Source organism: Pelobates fuscus, chromosome 4, assembly GCF_036172605.1.
Source record: "Pelobates fuscus isolate aPelFus1 chromosome 4, aPelFus1.pri, whole genome shotgun sequence".
Taxonomy (NCBI): domain Eukaryota; kingdom Metazoa; phylum Chordata; class Amphibia; order Anura; family Pelobatidae; genus Pelobates; species Pelobates fuscus.
Window position 1 is genome coordinate 176874507 of NC_086320.1, and position 15868 is coordinate 176890374.

General features: G+C 36.7%; 1 protein-coding gene across 1 annotated transcript in view; it reads left to right on the forward strand.

Annotated features, from left to right (window-relative positions):
* BCL2 (BCL2 apoptosis regulator) overlaps positions 1-6356 on the forward strand; it is a 201804-nt gene extending 195448 nt beyond the window's left edge. The window contains exon 3 of the mRNA XM_063450555.1: positions 4913-6356. Coding sequence (XP_063306625.1) covers positions 4913-5047 — 135 coding nt within the window. The 3' untranslated portion in view covers positions 5048-6356. The remainder of the gene's footprint in view (positions 1-4912) is intronic.
* Positions 6357-15868: the final 9512 nt, after the last annotated feature.

The window sequence follows — 15868 nt, forward strand, 5'->3', positions numbered from 1 at the left end:
GGGGGACGTGTTAATTCAACTATAAATGTTCTTACCTATTGCCTAATTGTATCTGCAATGCCCCCACACAGTATTCCTTTTGCTGAGGTGTTAGCTTTAAAGTGTCAACATATTTGGTGATGTTGTACAAAGCGTTAATAAAACAAATGCACAAAAGTTAATCCACGAATACATTTTATTATTTTTTTAAATTCTTTATTTAAGACAGATACCATAAAAAAAAAAAAATACATTGACATATGGAGTTTACATTGTTTACGGCATCATTTTTACATTTTGTACAAAAAACACAAAAACAAAAATGAAAGCAAATTGTGCATTATGAGGAAGCGGTATACAAAGCCTATGTTTGTAGTTGCAGCAACTGAGGTCACTTGTGAGCAAACCTATATGTCAGGGACAAACTCCATGCCTTCACCCGCTGGTATCCAATTTTATTACAGTGATGTGGTACCATTGTTACTTGGGCGTACTATGGGTGTGCTTCCTCAGCAGCCATCCAATTTGTCTACTTAGGTTGGAGACATGCATTTTCCACATCTCATCTCTGCCATGCTCTAGGTGAGTGTGTCTTATTCTTGGCAAGTGACACTGCATCCCCCCATGACCGCTGCTTTAAAGGACCACTATAGGCACCCGGACCACTTCAGCTTAATGAAGTGGTCTGGGTGCCAGGTCCAGCTAGGATTAACCCTTTCTTCTACAAACATAGCAGTTTCAGAGAAACTGCTATGTTTATAATAGGGTTAATCCAGCCTCTAGTGGCTGTCTCATTGACAGCCGCTAGAGGCGCTTCCGCGCTTCTCACTGTGATTTTCACAGTGAGAAGACGCCAGCGTCCATAGGAAAGCATTGACAATGCTTTCCTATGGACTGGCTGAATGCGCGCGACTCCTGACGCGCATGCGCATTCAGCCGATGACGCCGCTATGGAGGAGGAGAGTTCCCCGCCCGGCGCTGGAGAAAGAGGTAAGTTTAACCCCTTTCAGCCCCTAGAGCCCGGCGGGAGGGGGCCCTGATGGTGGGGGCACCTTCAGGGCACTATAGTGCCAGGAAAACGAGTATGCTTTCCTGGCACTATAGTGGTCCTTTAAAGTGAAGGTATAGTGGTGCACCCAACACTTTTTTTTATCTACTTTGAATGGTTGTACAGTAGAGAGCTATACCCCCTATAAACCACCCTAACCAAACTGTGATACTCTGTAAAAAATCTCTAGATTCTACTTCATCTTCGATACAAGTATGTCCTAAACTTGTATAAATAGCCCCCTAAATTCTACACCTGCAATAACCATTTCATAACCCTAGTAATTCTTAACCCAAGTCATACCCTAACCCTAGTAGCCACTTTTAAAGTGGCATTAAACTTAAAATGCTGTGGCACAGTGTATATGGTTGAATATAATGGGAAGATAAATCATGATGTAAAGATATTTGCTCATTCAAATGTAACAGAGCTGTTATATGGCATTCCATACAATAAAACACAACAGGTTAGGGCAACATGTTCAGTGGGGAAAAGATCACGTATTTGACAAAAAATGCCATTCTGGGCTTTCTCAAGTCTGTGTGAGCTCAGACCTGGTATTTTTAAATCTCTTTGTTACCTAATGTCTGAACTTTTCATCGTGGTTTGTACAGACTGATATAGCCTTTTTCTTTTGTTAGTGTGTAGAATTGAATCCATATGTTCTCCACGTTTCACTGATTAAAACATCTGTGTGTGCAATTAGTCTCTAAAATACACAGATCTTAGCTGCAATATATAATGCTCTTAGCTTATTTTATGGAGAGCATCTTAGGAACGTTCTTTTATATCAGATGTGATTAATATAAAGTAATAGTGAAGTATTCTATTGACATTTAGTACTGGGACTCAGGTCACATGAATTTGCTAAGAAATGTATATTCCTCTAACAATACTGTAAGACTCTCCTTACTCTGTTTCTACATTCTGCGTGGTTTTCATTGCGTACAATTTCATTAAAGAAGTATGTATCATGATGGAATGCTTTCATACCAATGAACATGCTGAATTGATTTGTGTTTATTTAAAGCAGCTTGGAGTCTAAGATAAATAGTAGCAGTCTGTTCAAACAAGATTCGGAAGTTGACCTAATCAGGATGTCTGAAAAAATATAAGTAAATGAAAAGGGACAATGTAAGTAAAAGTGAAAATCTAGGCTGCTCCTGCCAACTGTAGCTGTAGCATGTTACCTTAGAAAATAGACAATAATTAGCAATGTAAAAAGGGTGCTGCTATAAGGGCACCTATGAAAAGTTACTGAATGGGACTCTATAAGCATCCAGACCAATGCATCTCAATGAAGTAGTCTGGGTGCGATGTCTCCTCCCTGTTTTAATCCTGCAGCTCAAAACATTGCCATTCCTATAACATTGCAGGGTTAACCTAACTCCACTATGTCAATTAGCTGGTCTCAGAGAGACCATGCGACTGGCACAGCACAGTATTTTAATGTGGGAAAGTATTGGAATGGCTGATCGTTGATCTCAATGATCTCAGCCAAAGACATGGAGCTTCCTAGAGGACTCTGATACATTGAGAAAGAAAAGCCTTTTACCTGTGGCAGCGGAGGCCTGGTCATGTAAATGGTGACAGAGTGACTGGTGACAGTGACTGAGGGAGGAGGTGACTGGTGACAGTGAGGGAGGGTGTTAGAAATACCTTTTTTCTCCCTGGTGGTCCACTGGTCTTTGTCTCCAGTCTGCAGCTCTGCCCGGTGTGAGCTGCAGACTGTGCTGTATCTCGCGATATCCAGAAGAAGTGGGTTCCTGAGGTTGGTGGGGCCGTTTTTGGGGCACTGACTATTTTTGCGGGCTTTCTGTACCTGGGAGACAAAGAAACTAGATCATTTTCCCGCGCCATGGATCCCAGGCACAGAGGATGGGCACCCCTCTCTGTTTGTGTGGAAGACCCCTTGCAGGGGGTTATGCATAAAAGCCGTGTGTGGCACAATAAAATCATGTTGTACTCTCAGAGCTGTGTGTCGTCCAGTTACTGGAGGAAGGGGTGTCTTTATACTTTAAGTGGTTTCAGAGTGGCTGAGGGAAGGAATTAGTGGAGGTAACCTGGCGGGTTACCAATGGTCCGCTACAGTATAATATTAAAAAAGAGGCTGATATGCTCAAGGTTATAAGGTATACTAATACTGTATACCTGACATGTACTCACCTGCTACAACCCATCTTCTTTATTCTGTAAAGTTATACTTTGCCTCAATAAAAGAAAGATTGACAAAAAATGGCTCTGTCACATCAAACCTACCTTCCTCCTATTTTTTCTTCTTCTCTCCCTGTTCTTATTTTCTTGATTTTGTGTCTATTTCTCTTTAAAACATAATACAAAGTAGTATTTTCCTACACTTGGCAGCCTTGATAAAGGGTGGAGCTTAAGGCCTCACTCTTTATTACCATGACAAAGAAGTGAAACTTACCTTAAGCTCCACCCTTTGTCAAGATTTGTCCGGCGTAGGAAGAACACATAAGACAAAACCATCCTTGTTTTAAAGAGAAATAGATCAGAAATGAGGAATAGAAGAACAGATTCAGGAGAGAAAGAGGAAACAGGAGAAAGGTAAGTCGCTTAGTTAAAGTGTGCTCCCCATTCTACAGTTTTGGTGAATACAAATTAAACTTCTTATCTCTGTCTACATGCTTTGTAGTTGATTAGCAGCCACATGATTCATTCTTTGGCTGTTTGTTTTTTTATCATTCATCTTCAATATTAAATCAGCGCATCATAAGCAATACAAAATAATACAAAATAAAAGATTGAAAAAAAACATTTTAAAATACCAGGGAAAAAAGCGGAAAAATAAACAGTAATATAAAACAATTGACCATCAGCTGTGAAATTATCACATGTGCATACTTTAAAAGGAGCATGCTAGAATGAAAAGAAGAAGCATTAATTAAGGGTTGATACTGGAACAGCCTTCTAGTAGAGGTACACACACTAACACAATTGAAACTGTGAGGTTACAAAATACAGTGAAGGATAACGTCTTCGAATTTAGATGGAAAATGGTCAATTGACACTTAAAAAATAAAAATGTGAATACTATGTGAGTCAATCTTTTCCAGTACAATGTGTATATACAATGTTACTGCGTGTGCATGCAGTTTAATTACAGGGCATTTAAATGTGCAGACAAGGTTAAAGGGACACTACAGTCACATGAACAACTTTAGCTTAATGAAGCAGTTTTGGTGTATAGAACATGCCCCTGCAGCCTCACTGCTCAATCCTCTGCCATTTAGAAGTTAAATCCCTTTGTTTATGAACCCTAGTCACACCTCCCTGCATGTGACTTGCACAGCCTTCCAATAAACACTTCCTGTAAAGAGGCTTTCTTTATTGCAAGTTCTGTTTAATTAAGATTTTCTTATCCCCTGCTATGTTAATAGCTTGCTAGACCCTGCAAGAGCCTCCTGTATGTGATTAAAGTTCAATTCAGAGATTGAGATACAATTATTTAAGGTAAATTACATCTGTTTGAAAGTGAAACCAGTTTTTTTTTTCATGCAGGCTCTGTCAATCATAGCCAGGGGAGGTGTGGCTAGGGCTGCATAAACACAAAGTGATTTAACTCTTAAATGGCAGTGAATTGAGCAGTGAAATGATCTATACACTAAAACTGCTTTATTTAGCTAAAGTAATTTAGGTGACTATAGTGTTCCTTTAATGTTTAGGGCCAGCTTTGCTATTGTCATGCTTTATCTGGCATGATGAGAAACAGAGTGAAAATCAGATGGCTGACGAGAATAAGGAGGATTTAATATTGAGCAATTAAAATATAAATTAGACAAAAAATGTATTCGATATAAATATATTGTATTTATGTCTATCACCTAGTTAATTTTTCATTTTTTTTCGTTTTCTTCTTTCTAGGATGCTTTTGTGGAATTGTATGACAGCAGTATCAGACCCCCGTTTGATCCAACCTGGCTCTCCATCAAGACAATACTGAGTCTTGCAGTAGTTGGTGCTTGCATCACCTTAGGAGCATACCTTGGTCACAAGTGAACGAACTTCAGGCAATGCGGTGGATTTACTCAAATAATGAAGAAAAGGACTGATTATTTTGTCAGACTAGTGGACCAATTGAAGCTATTACTGCCAAAGGAGGTTTCATATATTTTCCCTATTTTTTTTTTTAATAGAAGTTTTATTTATTAAAGTTCTTTGCATTTCAAGCTAAGCCGCACCATGCTGACAATTGTCATGCGTTGTTCCTAATCTATTAGTGCTCGGTTTATACATTGGTTACATAACCGTGATTAGTCATTAGTTGACATTGTTAAGCAGGCAAAAATGTAAGTGTTATCACCACTTATTTATAATTTTACATACATGACCGTTTTATTTAGGATATTAGTAGTTAACATTTTATCTGCCAATATTCTGATGTAGAATTCCGTACAAAAAAAATCTCACTTTTAGAGGGATTCTATGTAAGAGATTTATATGGCAGACAATCTGGTTCAGATAATCTGACTTGTTGATATAATCAAAAACTGTCTATGAAGATCTGTGTATAACATGGTCCCTCAAAAGGGCAAGAGAAGTTCAGGCTTTTTACATTGTTGAAGCTATGTAATATCTATAACAGACAAACTCGAAAGCATCTTTTTTTTTTGTTCACACCTTGTAATGTTAAGAATATCCATAGCGAGGCATGGGTAGAAAGATGGCTTTGTGTACAGTGAAAATAGCGAACTGTACCCAACAGTTTACTACCCTCAGGTACATGTAGTCAGCACTGATAACAGACTTCACACTCTATGTTCTTTAGTATATAACAGAATTATTTCTTCAAAAGAAAATCAATAATATTTACAATTTAATTTCTATCACATTTATAGAGTAAATGAAAACTCCAAGCCCATTTACCACTACAGCTCTCTGTAGTGGTCGTGGTGTTGGGAGTGCCATGACACTCCTCTTCCCATTGTAAGTAGTCAAACTGTTTTTGATTGGAATCATTATATTATTTGATCTTATGTTCACTTAATAAAACGGGTGAATAAATTCTGGATTTAACCACAAAGATTAAAGAGACAATCTAAGCATGGAAGCACTAAAGGTCAATGTTTTCAAGCTGTCTGACAGAAAAATGACACAATGCAGCCACTAAGGCAGACTTAGACGGCAATGATAGGCTAACCTGTCCAGCAGACTCAAAGAGAAAATGGTTTCACAGAAAACCAGGGGATAGAACAAAGACTCCTTGCACCATAACAATAACTAGCTGTATGGGATTTAGTGCATAGAGTGTCTCTTTAATATCCAGCCGTCCAAAATGCTAAGTCAAAATACCAGTCTGCAAACAAGTTTAAAGTTGTTGTTTTTTTTTTGCTTTGGTGGGTCACCGTGATATATCATTTTTTATTTTTATTTTTTAAAGCAAATATTTGCCTGAAAATGTTTTCAGTTAGAATAGCTAGGACGTGGATGTGATATCAAGATAATACTCATAAAAAAAATAGTGGTTTCTGTTTCTTCACTTCTTACTAATGTCCACAAAAGGGATGCTTGTGGCTTGTATGTTGGTTTTAACTGAAATAACAGTAGTCCTATTTAGTTTTTTTGCTATCTAGTATATAGCATGTTGTGCATTCACCTTATCTGTTGCCCCATGTCAATTGTTTTCCAAATTATTGCTCTATCAGAGCTTAATTACATTTTCTTTCCTGCAGTGTATTATTTCTATTTTGCAAGCCAACACATATATATTTTTTTAAGAAAATGAAAATAAAATAAAAAATAAAAAAAATAAAACATGCACTCTTCTATCATATAGTCAAAATAACCTTACTTCCTTTTAATTATGCTTTATACTCCATCTCAAAAGAACATTCTGGGCATAATAAAATTTTCAACTGAATGAAGGTGCTATGGTACGAGGATGTCCCTGGCACCAATGTTATGGGCAAGTGCAAATATTACCTTCCTACCTTCAGGGATTAAAACATATATATACCTTGTTCACTCCATTTTGTAAATAAGGAATTACTGATAGTCTGAAAGTGTCAGTAATAGCCAGTTCAAGGCTTCCTGATTGAAGCATTGGACTGAAACTAAACAGCGCCAGACTGAAGACTTTAGGGTTAAATAGTTCATTAAAGGTTTATTAGCCCCTATAGGTAAGCCTGTGACCTAGACATCCTCTCACCATAACAATTTCATCAATCTGAAGTGGTTATGGTGCCCAGAGTGTCCCCTTAAGCTCCATTATTTTCTTTTTTTTCATGAGTAAACCACATAATGGAATGTTAATTAAGGTATTGTTTATATTATCAGAATAAATAAACCACCTAAAACTTTAAAAGAGCAATAATTAGGAATATTTAGTAATAGCTTGAAAAACCAAATACAACGCGTCTTCTTAAAGCGACCCCTCACAAAATTCTTACATTACTAACAGCATTCAAATTGACAATGAATAAAGTAAAAAATAAAAACCTGTATTGTGAATTTTTATTGATGTGAAAGTTCACATATCTTGACAGAACAGAAAATACTTAAAGAGTTAATCCAAACAAAAACAGTGTTTTAATAATAACCCTTATTGGCCTGGTCCCCCTTAATTAACCTATTAAAATTTAAAAAAAATTAAAAAAATGTACCTGCAATCCAACACTTTTCTTCTAATCTGGCTAATGACCTCTGTCTGCAAGGAAAATTATGACTTATCTGAAGCCATGTATATGGTTACATTTTTACTTGTTGATAAGCCCTTTAAAGTAGAACTGTAATATTTTAGTGACAGTTCCCCATCCCCTTACCCCAGTAAATGCAATTGAAGCACTTACTGGGCTGGCAAGTTCTGCGGAGGTAAACATTAATAAAACATGCCTCAGCAGCAGTTTATTCCTTGATGGCCCAACTTGTATGCTTGGACGTCTTCTTTAAAAGTGCCTTAGGAGTGCATGCAAACCATAATGCTGTATGCTTTCATGCATCCTCGTGACTCCACCTTGCACAGCTGCATGGGGATTAATTTAATCTGCATCATATGCCCTGGCTGTGCCAGGACAGCTTGGCATACTATATAAATAAATATTACAGAATTGCTCTTTGATGCACAATAAATTAATATTTTTAAATCTAAGATTAATTTATTGTTTTTTGTTGGGTTTTTTTTTTTTAATTTTTTTAATTCTCCTATAATGCCCTGCTGTATCTCTCACCACTTTAAATTGAGTAGTGTATCTTTGCAATTTCTGTTGGCGTTCCTGATTAGATCCTGATCAGCATTGTCACCTGTTTTAATTTGTGGAATATTGCTAATGTATTATGTAGTTATACATGCTTCAGGTATAGGTCTTAGTACTAGGTTCACAGCAATTATTCACTATTCAATATTGTAATCTTTACTGGACAATTTGAATTTTAATTGAAAGTAACCAAAATATTTTTTTAAGCAATGCCTATATCTGCATTATTGTTATGCTAATATAACTCATATCTCAAAAAAGGATGTTGGTATAATAATTGTAGCATGCATTCTCTATGCTAGTGACCAGAATCTGGCATATATTTTAACAGGGATGATCTGCACACAGCAGAAATCCGACCTTACTGTATGGAACCAATGGCATGCAACTCAGTAGTGAAGAGAGCACTATATTCTATATGTAAAATATAGACCATAATTAGCATGTACAAATGTTGTGATGGTGTCAGCAAATGTAGGTTTAAAATACTAGGGATTTAGCGGACCTTGTTTAGCTCTGTAGAGGATATGCTGCAACCCTTCAGTGTGCATCTCAGCTTTCACGTTGCTTTTAATTGTACCTATCTGTCATTGAAACTGTTACGTTGCATTGTGTTGTAATATTTTATCTTTTTTTGAATGGCAAAAAAGAAATGCGGTTTGTGCAGAAAAAAAGAAAAATGTAAATCCTTTTTTTTTTTTTAAGTTTCAGAATTAAGATGTTGATTGGAATATAATACGTGATTGATGGGGATCAGTTTTTACTGTGATATATTGCAGTTTTCCCATTTCGGGACATATATTATTATATCACAGGCAGCGTCTTTGCTTGGAGTTGTCTGACATAGGTTTTGTCCAGCAACTCTGACAGGTAAAATGTCACCCAATTTTGAGGTCTTACAGTGTGAGGTACTGGTGAGACTGCAATTCCGGGTTATTAACTCTGGCTATGACGGAGACCATTGTGTAGCATGGAGAATGTTATCAGAAGATAAAAAAACAGCAGCTTTAGGTTATGTCACTATCCTGATGTAGCACGGTATATATAATGCTAGATTTTCAGGCCAGTAGCACTTTGGGCACTACCAGATGTAAAAATTCAGATTTCCTTGTTTCTGCCTCAAAAACAAAGTTAAAGTAAAAGTAATGCTTTGGTGGGTTGGGCATATCTCATATGTAACAGGAAATGAATATGGACAGAGGCCAAACGTGGGTGGAAACCTACTAGTTAGTATGTGGAGTGGCTAATCTTTAGATGCATCCCTATAAGTGTAATACACTGGGCAAGTTCATAGCGTCCATAATGGCAACTCTGACCTTCACTGGGGAATCAAGGTCATATTCCCTCAATTGCCTAAAGATTGTTATCCAGTGCACGTTTACTTCAACTGTTATCTGTCCTGTAAAATAGCAGGCCCCCCTTATCTAATTCTGAATCCCATAATTTAGGAAATGCTGCAAGGACTGGAATCCTGCTGGCTTGCTCGGATTAATGGCAACTATAGTTATTTATCCTTCAAAATATATCAATCTCCAAAGTATTCTTTATTTTGTTACTTTTATATAAAGCAGAAGATTTGTACACCATGCTGCTAAATTACCAATATAATTAGAGTTTGTATTAATGAATATTCTTCGGGATCAACTGAGGAACGCTGCTTAATTTCATTAATATGAAGAACATTACATTATTATTTCTGATGCACAGGAAACCATCTTGTTCAGGATAAACCCAGCTCATTATCTCACCTTACTTTACCCGTACAAGGATTATTTCAGTTTAGATGAAACTGCAGGGAGAATAAATAGGCTTTTCAAATCTCTTGTTCTAACTTTCTATGATATAAGAGATAAACCAAGCAATAACGGAATATCAGGGCCATTAGTACCATTTAAATTTGTTATGTAAATAGTTAATTTGAGCTAGAATATTATATTTTTCATGTTAAAATTATCAGATAATACTTATATACAAAAAAAAATGAAACCCCAATGCAATATAGACCAAAAAAAACTTTAATTATGAATTTTTCACCATCAGTTCTTTGGGTGTCACAATAGTGCAATGATCTTCTCCTCATATTGCACCAAGGTGGGTCTAGCACACTGACCCAGTTAACATTCACTGTTCAATAAGAAGTGCTGCTTTTTAGGGAATGTTTTTGTCGAATATTTTAGGTAAAAATATGTGGGCTGTGAAAAAAAAAACTAGCAGAGGTGGAAAGTTTTTCCAATTCTGCCATCTTGGCAAAACATGTTGGATTGGTCATACCCATAATGAACCGGTCCACATGGAAAAGGGACAGACCTGCCTGAAACGGGGCAGGCTCTCCTACGAAAGGGACCAGTATGGCTGGCCCCCAACCAGCAAGACCTTGTAGAGAGCGTCACTCTTTGATGCCTGAGAACAGTTCACTGGTGTCCCAGTGATGTGGAACACCAGGGAACTGAATCAGGACAGCAAGATGGGAACCTGCAATCGAGACTGTTCAACCAAAATCTGTACCATGTGCGTGACCATTAATTAGGCGATGTCTCTTTTGGTGAAAAGGAAGAGATTGTTCACTGGTGACCAATTCTTTTTAGGAAATTCTAAGATGATAGCTAAAGTATTTCAAAACCATGTAACCTGAAGATTATGATACTTATGTATGGTTGCAAAAAACACCATTAGTGAGAATTTACCAATCAAAATATACCCTGAAAGCATTGATATTAATATACCCCACAATTATGGTAATGGAAATCTATGTTAAATTGACACATAGTTTGTCTATATGAATTAACTTTTCCTTATTGGGGTGATTGAAGTTATAGGACTGTATCTCTCATAATCCTCCATGCACTCTAGGAATTACAATTTGTTGTCCGAGCAACCACTGCAGAGGCAAATCCTAAGATAATGGCTTTTTATAGCGAGTTCAGACTGCACAAAAGATGGTTATCCTGCTGTGTTAGACCACCACGCGTGGACACATATGTATTTTAAATTTGGCACAAAACATAAACATGTTTGCGTTGATCTGAAGAACTACAAAATATGTTGTATATACTATAATTCCAGCCTACTTATCTAATGATGGAATTATTTTATTCTGTTATATATTCTCTGTTTACTTTAATGTTACTTCAATACACTTAAACTGTTTTTGTTTTGTTTTGTTTTTTAATGCTTATAGTTTGTAAAGTTGAGTGGCATAACATAATATACTTTGTCTATATGTACAACCTGTATGTAAAATACGTTTTCATTTTGTGAATGATATTGTTTGCTGTCTAAAATACTGCAACATGTCACAGTATACCTGCTTCCTGATTTCTTTTTTATTATGTAAATCATTTATTTTAACTGACAGAGGTAGTTTTCGTTTTAACCATGTAAGTAGCACTGAACCTGTGACAGTTATCTGACTATCTGTCATCTGACTGTTGCCAGTTGTACCACCTGTTTAATATCTGTATGCCCAAGCTGGCTCCTTAGATTTAGATGAGTCAGTCATTACTAATTTATATTAAAGATCAAGACATGATGGGGGAGGAATGTATTAAATCCATCTCACAGATGCTGCTGCTGTAGAATAATGTCAATAATCAAACAGTTGTGTTTAAACATCTAACAGAATAGCCTGGCTGCCAGTCATGGGTGTTATTGTCCATAACAACATGCAACATAACTGACTTGGCTCCACAATGATCATTGCACTTCCCCTTCCACTGTGCTCATAATGGAATAGGAAGCAGTGGATGGGGAGTATTATAGACAATTACAGAATATTATACTAAGAAATCTCATTTGAAAAACACAGAATCGTTTAATGGTATTCTTACATGGGGAATATTAAATGAATGAATATATGTAAAAAAACATTTGAGCGAGCATTTCTTGCAATAATCTCCATGTGTTATTTACATCCTGTCTTAGTACTGTAGAAAACCATTTGTGATCCTGATGCAAGGGTCTCAAAGCACCAGCCTGCAGGCCATTTCCAGCCCCCTTTATACTTTCACACATCCATCCTTTATGGTTTTACAGGGACAATCCTGGTATATGGCCATGATTATCACCTTGTTTGATCTCTATGGGTAGCACTGTCTTTTTTTATGCTTAAGGCAGCCTCATTACTAAAGTTTTGATTGCGGGCTGGAACCTCAGTGATAAGCCTAGCGAGAGTACACAAGCGAGAGTACACAAAGAGACAGCTTTTATCAAGAACTCAACTAGGGGACAGGAGGAGTGCATGTCATGTGTGTAAATCAGAGTGTGTAGCTGTGTACCTCTAAGTATTGGAGTGTGTAGTTACTTATTTGTGTGGGAGTGAACAGCTCTGTGAGTATGGGGATGTCTTGTTGTGTCACAACACTGCTGCTACTACCTGCCTATCCTCATTAATTTACAAGTATGCCCTGCCCAGGCCCCAATGCTCTTCCAAAGACCTGCGTCTATTCTCTGTTTCCACTCGCAACTCTAACGCTCACCTTCCAGACTTCTTTAGACCCTCACCCAGTCTCACCCAGTCTCCATTCTTTCAAAATCATTGAAAGCTCACTTCTTTAAGAAAGCATACAAATAATACTGTTAATGGCTTTATCTATCTGTACCTTGCTAACCCACTTTGCTTGCTCTCCTGCAATTGTGTAACCTAAAACACTAAGCCTTAATTGTAAACTATTCTAGCAACCTACTTTTCCCACAGATGAAATAAGTTCTACCCTTGCCTCTTGTTTAACTTTATCCCATTCCCTCTAGATAGAATGTAAGCTCATTTGATCAGGCCCTTAGCACCGTCTGTTCCTGTGCGACCGACCCATCTTGTTACAGATACTTGTCCTTTAGTCTACCCCTTATATAGAGCTGTGGAATTTGTTGGCACTTCGTAAATAATAATAATAGTAAGAGCGTGTGTATCTTTGTGTCTGTGCATGGGATTTTGTAGCTGTGTCTGTGCATGTGATTGTGTAGCTGTGTGTGCATAAGAATGTGTAGCTGTCTGTGTGACTATAAATAAGGATCTGTGCATGTCTGCCTAGGGCTAAGAATACAAATCTGCCCCCGCCCCAACCCCCACGGCAGAAGCAAACTTAGTCAGTAACCCCCAGGTAAAAGTGGTCTTTGAGTTCCCTGCCCTATAGGGTTAGCAGAAACTATAGCTAACTTAGATGTCCTTAATTATTTATTGTGGATGGAAGTGTTAGTTTTAAGGCGGCTAAAGGTGTTCATTTTGTAAGATTAAGTTCTCAAATTGAAACCTTTAAAATTTGAGGGAAAAACCAACATACGTTATTTTATATGAGCCCTGCTTTTTTGCTTTAGTTGTGTAGACAAATTGTCTTTTTTATTAATATACATTAAAAGGCAAATATAGCCACCTGTCCTGTTAAATTTCACCCTCAGGGTGTACATGCTTTAACCCGTTGAACAAATTGTTATGATTTACTTCAAAGTATTAGCAGCCAGCTAGACCATTTTTTTCAGAGGGTGGCGTTACTCGCTAAACAGCAATAAGTGGTACGTTGCCGAACCAGTTGCAAACTTTATATCATGATAGCAAAGCTGGAATTTCTCAGACTCACTTTTTTACCCTAAATATTGCAATTCAGTTCTAAACTAATTTTGTCTCACAGTTTGGCAAGCACACCCACAAGTGTCAATAGAGTTAAACTACATTTCTCCCTTAATGTCCCCATCAGTCCTGCAAGCAGTATTGTCATCCAAAACATATTTAATCTATTCCTACAAGGATACTAAATATATATGTTGGGTTGATATTTGATAATACATACCTTTTAAGGTGTACTTTAAACTAATGTGCTAAGCACTATCCCTATGCAATGTTAGTTCCCAGCATGCACCATGCAGTCTATTTTGTGTATTGTAAACTCTTTTTTGCATACTATACAATGGAAGCAAGGATTAATAAGACAGGAAGAATTCCTAGAGAGGCAAAGTGTACCATGCAAGACTGTAAAATAATGACAATCCCAAACATAATAAACAATTTACAGATTTTAAGAAAACAGAGGTTTATTCGGTAAATTAGTTGTTGTGATAAGCCTCCTCCATGATTAAATTTAAAATAGTCAAGGTGGAAATAAATATGTTTCATCCTAGGCATATTTTGGAGATCTAAATTATTAGTATTATGTCTGAACTTTTGCAAGGCAGTTTTCAAGTTACCACCACTTGCTGTCTAGTGAACAGCCCCCCCATATATTTTGCCATGCTGTATTCATGAAAAACTGCCAATAGCACGTTGAAGTATTTTAAGCTCCTGTAACATGCGTTCAAATGTAGAACTGTTCTAATGCAGGAAATGTCCTTTAAATTGATACATCACATTGTCATTTGGCTAAAATGGTTACAGTAAGTCATTATTAGGGAAACATTAGCAATGCAAACTGACCTGAGGATCAGGTTAGGAAAGGTTAAAAATATTGTATTAAATACCCCACTCAGATTTCATAGCCAGTGCCTTTACAAGGTTGTGTGCCTTATAGTGACAGTCTTAAACCTTTCAGTGCCAGAAAACATATGAATTGCAATGTTGTATGTATGGCATTAAAAGGCTTTACGATCATGAGTGACCTTCTCAATCTTTACAAGGGAAAGAATGAAAGAATATGCAGGTTCAAGTGTATACATCATAAGCAGACTAGAAGAAAATGTGTATTGTATTACTATAACGTTAATACTCTTGTAATGTCTTCTGTGTCCTCCTGTTTGTGTGTACATATCTATGTATGTAGATATATATATATATATCTGTTTTACCTTTTGTAATGTATGTCAAATGTAGCAATGTTTTGCATTTTTAAATGTAAAGCGAGATCTCAAATGTATGACATTTAAGTGCTTTGTGTTTTATTTAGTAATATGTAGGTTTTTTCTTTTCTTTAAATTTGGTAATTTTTCTTTGAGCGAAAATATGTTACAATAAAATTGTGGCTGACCATGTCATTTTTTTTTATTGTGTACCTTATAGAAAAGTAAACAAGAATTAACAAACACAGCATAATCAAATATATGTAAATAGATTCTAATCCTAGTAGACAAAATCGAGTCGCTGATCAGTGGGTACCACATTTGAATTTTTGTGTTGGTAGCACAATATAGTAAGATACAAGCCTTCATTGGCTTTATTATAGAAAACCACTCTACATTAATGAAGTCAAAAATTCAATAAGCAACAACAAAAAAGGAACTGCATATAGAAAAATGTGTACTCTTGAAAATGTACACCATGTGCCTGCCAACCTTTTATGTCATCATATACCAAATAAAATCCTTGTAAATAATGAAGGCATCATTTTTGTTAAATAAATCGCCTGTTTGTCAGATGCTATTAGCTTTTATATTTGCGATTGTTCTCGAGCTTGTCAATAGTACTTGCACATTGTAAAGGCATATTTGTGTTATTAAAGTACCTAGATACTTATTTAAGCCGGAAGTAACAAAATGTAACGAAAAAAAAAAATTGTTTGCAGTGAAGTACACAGTTACCTAGTCATCTAGGTTGACAATAGACCCAAGTCGATCAAATGCAACCGTTTACACATCTTTCTGTCATGGGTCCAAATGAAGGGGGAATCCCCTCCCCCCCCCCCCCCTTTTTTGTTTTTTTACACAATTC